This window comes from Merops nubicus, unplaced genomic scaffold, assembly GCF_000691845.1.
Source record: "Merops nubicus isolate BGI_N331 unplaced genomic scaffold, ASM69184v1 scaffold21000, whole genome shotgun sequence".
Taxonomy (NCBI): domain Eukaryota; kingdom Metazoa; phylum Chordata; class Aves; order Coraciiformes; family Meropidae; genus Merops; species Merops nubicus.
Genome location: NW_008585113.1, coordinates 937 through 6100, shown reverse-complemented (window position 1 = coordinate 6100; position 5164 = coordinate 937). Strand labels below are relative to the sequence as shown.

Sequence of the window (5164 nt, the reverse complement as noted above, 5' to 3'; positions counted from 1 at the left end):
GTTCCTGTAAGAAGAGCTGAGCTACCCCCATGGCCCAGCCTGTGCCGATCACAAACCCTCAGTGTGAGGTGCAGGAGAACTGCTCCGACTGTGCCCAGGTGCTGTGTGGTGCCCACCAAGAGACTGAGCTTCTCACTGGATCTGTTTTCTATCAAGATCGGCTCTTAGAAACTGAATGGTGTCTTGTGCTTGGAACATCATGTCCAGGAGCAACGGAGGTGACAAAGACAGGCTGAGCTGGAAGCCTTTGTCCCACAGGCTCTGCTTTTCACAGCCCTCTGACTAGCCAAGGAGATCTCTGTCCTGACAGGTCATAGTCTCCATCCATCCAAAACATTTACCAAGAACCAATAGATCAGGGGTTCCTCTTTGTGCTTCTCAGCTCAGGCTCCTGGGGGGCTGTTACCAGAGCAGCAGGTCAGTTTTCAGTTTTTGTCCCCACAACTTCCCTCTCCCAGACCATCCCTGCTCCGTGTTGCTGTAGGGCTTTGCAAAGTGGGGCTGCACACCATGAGCTACTTGCGTGACTATGGAGCCCACTACATCTGTGCTGGGGAGACAGACAGGGCCCATTTACAATCCCAGCGGGGTCAACTCAGAGGAGGTAGAAGACCATGAGTAGGTGAGTTGAGCCCAATCAACCCAGCCCCTGTTCTTAGGGGGGGTTGGTCAGTGCTTGTCCTGAAACGCCCAGAGAGAAGGGGGCTGCCCCTCATCTCCTGCAGAGCCCATCTCCGAGGCTGATGCTCAATACTGCCAGTTCAGGCCTAGTAGGACTCTCCTGATCATTCCAGGGCCATGACACCATAGTTGGCATCCCAAAAGCAGAAGCCTATGATGGCAGCGTCCTGGAGATGCCCTGTGACATCCTCATCCCTGCTACTATTGGAAAGCAGCTCAGAAGGAGAACCCTCCCCCCTGGGTGCGGGCAAGGGAAGGGCACGCTGGCACCATGCACTGGCAGCACCCTGCCAGCTCCCTGCTGGCTCCCTGCTGGCACCCTGCTGGCACCCTGCTGGCACCCTGCTGGCACCCTGCCTCTCTGCGTGAGCAGCAGCCATTCCACCCAGCCCGCCAGCCTTCCCTCGTGGTGCCCAGCACCCCGGGGAGGGCTCATGCACCCGCCCACTGTGCCAGGGGGACAGGGTGAGGCATCCAGTCACCTCCTTCAGCAGTGGAGGAAAGCCCAAGCCCTGCCCTTTGCTGGCAGGGAGCAGGAATCGTTGGAGTGACCTTGGCTGGCTCTTCTGGCTCTTCAGTCTTCATTGCTGTATCAGATCCTGCCCCCGGCAGAGGAGACGATACCTCGAAAGCACTGGGTGTCACAGTGTTGACACTAAAAATCACAGGCAGCAGATAAGAGTGAGCAAAGCAGGGGACTGACAAATCCCAGCTTCCTCCCTTCACTGTGAGCTCTAGGACCGAAGGGTCAGAGCATGCGGGGACCCGGGGCTGTCACAGCCAAGGTCTTTTGCAGCCTGAGCCCTTAATCGTTCTGTGTGAAACATGAGGGCTTTTGCTCATCCTGAACAGCTCGTGGGAAGGTGACTGACCAGACCCCTGCCACCATGTGTCTGGAGGGCAGGGGGGGTCCCAGCAGCAGGGAACACAGCCTGTCACCAGTTTCCTCTTTCCTATCTTCTGCCTATGTCACCTCTGCTCTGCTTGTGCTCTCAGATCATTGCAGAAGCTGCCAATGGCCTCACCACACCAGCAGCACACGAGATACTCCTGCGAAGAAATATCCTGGCCATGCCAGTATGTGCATCCCAACACAGGCAGAGGGTGGTGGGCTCTTGGCTGTTATGGCCAGGTGGTGGTGTCAGCTGCACCACTGTGGATCCAGTCAGGCTCTGCCAGGCTCTGCCACCAGGCAGTGTTGATGGTGCTGTCTCAGTCATCATGTTCCCTGCCTTGCCTCCAGCATCTGAGCACATCTCAGGTGCTGGTTTCCCTTCTGAACCCTCCTGCTTCTTGGCTGCAGCAGCAATAGGCCGCGGGGCTCCTGGCCAGCACTGGGGTGTCCTGCAGCTGCTGATGGGCCAGCAGCAAACCCTGCCACACCACACAGGGGGTCAGAGCAGCTGGTGTCTCTGCTCTGAGGCAGTGAAAGCCACCATGGCTCCAGGATTTGGCCATCCCCCTACCCTCAGGACTGTCTCTGAAGGCAGAGCCCAAGGGTATGAGGAGGGACACAAAGCAGAGGAGGAGAGATCCTCAAATGGGTCATGGTTCTCAGGGTCACCCTAAACAGCAAATCTGAAGCATGTACTGCCCTTGGCAGGATGTGTACATGAATGCAGGTGGTGTGGCCATATCCTTCTTTGAGTGGGTGAAGAACCTGAACCGTGTTAGCTACGGCCACCTCAGCTTCAAGTGCGAGTGGGAATCCAGCTACAACTTCCTGCGGTCAGTGCAGCACAGCCTGGAACGGTGTTTTGGCAAGGCTAGAGGGGAGATCCCCATCATCCCATCCCCAGAGTTCCAGGCCTGCATGACTGTAAGTGCCTACAACCATGGAGGGTTGTCCTGGCTCACTTGCTTCTCATTCCCAGACACTCCTGTCTGCTATCCCAGTGCTGAAAGCTGAGCTTGTCGCACATCCAGAGCCCTCCCATGCTGTCATCTGGCTGGCGGAGGGGATGGAGTGGAGATGTGTGTTGTGGCACTGCCTTGCCATCTGAGGGGGCTGCAGGGAGTCCCTTGGGAGCAGAGCTGGGTGCTGGAGCCAGCTGCAGATGTGGCAAGCCAAGCTTAGACCACCTGTGGTGGTCCTGCACCGAGCAGAGGGGCTGTGCTTGATAAATAGGGGGGGGAGGGGGGGCAGCCTGTAGCCTCTTCCAATAAATATTCATGTCTTCTCCCCCTCAGAGTGCCTCAGAGAAGGACATTGTGTATCTGGTACTGGCTTACAGCATAGAGCAGGCAGCCAAGTTGCCTCCAGGGGCTCCTGGCCTCGCCCATCCCTGCTGTAAGGTCCCTTGCCCCACTGCAGAGGCTCTGGGCTGTGTTTGAAGGGTGCCTCAACAGCATCCCATCGCCACTCCCAACAGGCCAGCACGAGGCCTGGGTGCTTCAGTGGTGGCCACATCCATACTCTGGGTAATGCCTCGTGCTCAGCAGCACCCCTCAGTGCTGCTGGGTCCATATCCCTCTCTCCGACCCCCCAGACCTGCATTCCCACAGGGAACTCCTGGCAGTGCTGTGGGGCAGCAGCAGGGCAGCATCTCCAGACATGCTCATAGGTGGCTCCAGGTCTTACTGAGCAGTCCATGTGGTATGGGGTGACCTCTTCCCCTTGGGTGCTCCCGGAGCCTGGCCCGGGGCTCGCAGGTGTGGTGTTGTCTGCACCCTCCTCGCCAGCTCCTCTGCCCCAGACCCTCCCAGCACACACCAGCCCCACAGCTCTCCTCTCTCTAGCAAATTACAACCATGGCTGCGAGGTACAACCTGGGCCTGGACCAGAGAACCCCTACCTCTGTATATACAGAGTACACCTCCATGTGCTCTGGAGAAGCTCTTCACTGTGTCCAACAAGGCTGGTGTCACCTACACCCAGCAGGGCTGCCGCAGGTGTCAGGGTGGGGGTCACAGTCCTGCTGCATGGGGGTGCCTGGGACACTGCATGCTCCACAAGGGGGACACCCTGGTGTCTATCAGTGGTTGGGTTTAGCACGATCTTTCCCTGCTGTCTGGCTCTCAGCTCTCCTGAGGAGGGGGTTGTCTTTCTCCACACCCCCTCTGCCCCAGCCCATTTACAGCCTCCTGGGCACTGGAGGAAGCCTGTGCTCATGCCGGTTCAGGTCTTCTTGCCGATGGTTGGCAGAATTGGGCAAGGGAAGGAAAAAATGCAAGCAGCTGTGTGGGAGGGGACAGCCCAGGGCACAGCCAGCCCCAGGAACAGCCGCACGGGTCTGTTTAAAACGCACGGTGGGCGCTGCAAGCGCTGCTGCAGCCAGTGCAGGCACAGGGAGCAGCGCCAGGGCAGGGATCTGCAGGCATCAGCAAACCTGTTGTGTGTCCATGCTGACTGCTGCAGCTTTGCTCTTTGCAGACAAAGCTGGAGAGCCGGCACGGTGGGGGATTTGATAGGATGTTCATCACGGTGGGGAGTCTCAGCCCAGGCTCTCACCCCAGCCTGTGCTGCAGCCAAGGGGCCGGAGGCTGGCTGGGGACCCAGGCTGGGCTGGTGACACTGCCCTCGAGGAGCTGAAGGCCCAAGGGCTGCACTCAGGGGGGTCACAGGACCCCCTGTTGCAGTGGACATGGGTTAGTGATGTGTGGCAGCCACTTGCCCTTGACGTGGTTGTACTGCAGCTGAGCAAGTGGTGGGTGCCAGCCATGTCCCCATGCCCCTGAGCAGAGCGTGGACAGCAGAGGAGAGGCTCCCCTTCACTCTGCGCTTCTAGCACAAGGTCAGGGTGCATCTCTAGGAGGTACCTGACAAACAGCAGTGCATCCTGCTGCAGGGATGACTAGGGGAAGCAACTGATCCCCCTCTACTAGCGTAGAAGATGTCTCCTGGGTAAGCACCAGCACTTGAGCTCAGGACTATATCCAGCCTCATCCTGCCTCGGGGTCCTCAGCCCCAAAGGGGCCTCTGCATTCACCTGCAGCCAGTGCACAGGCAGGTGGCACAGGGATGCTGCCTGCACCCCAGGCCTCGGCCAGAGTGTGGCTGGAGGCCCAGGGCATGGTGACCTGTTGCTAACACATCAGTGAGCTGACAGGAGGGCATCTTGTCCTTATGAGGGCCCAGATCACAGAATCCCAGCAAGGCTGGGGTTGGAAGAGATCTCTGGAAATCACCAAGTCCAACCCACCTGCTCCAGCAGGGTCACTCAGAGCAGGCTGCACAGGATCACATCCAGGCAGGTTTTGAAACTCCTCAGAGAAGGTAACTCCACAATGTTTCTGGGCAGCCTGTTCCAGGGCTCCCTCACAGGAGAAGTTATCGTTCATGTTCAGTCCAGCCTGCTGCCCCAGCTTGGAAGGGGTCAGCCAGTCTGTGCCAGCCCCTCATTCATCTTCCCAAAACTACCCCTGCCACCAAAGCACAGGACCACCCGTCTCCCCAGGGAACCCACAACCAGGACCAAGGGGCTACAGACAAGAGTTGGCTTTATTCACGGACACGGGGGCAGCTGTGTCACTGGCAGCTGCC

General features: G+C 58.5%; 1 protein-coding gene across 1 annotated transcript; it reads left to right on the top strand.

The window, feature by feature from the left end:
- Nucleotides 1-484: 484 nt before the first annotated feature.
- On the top strand, nt 485-2971 carry LOC103779000 (glutamate dehydrogenase 2, mitochondrial-like; the record flags this gene model as incomplete). The annotated part of the gene is given in 6 exon segments (XM_008946621.1): nt 485-564; nt 566-622; nt 795-918; nt 1664-1758; nt 2285-2500; nt 2872-2971. Coding segments are annotated over 6 exon segments (672 nt in total), but the record flags the coding sequence as incomplete, so codon positions are not given.
- Between the last annotated feature and the right edge of the window lie 2193 nt (nt 2972-5164).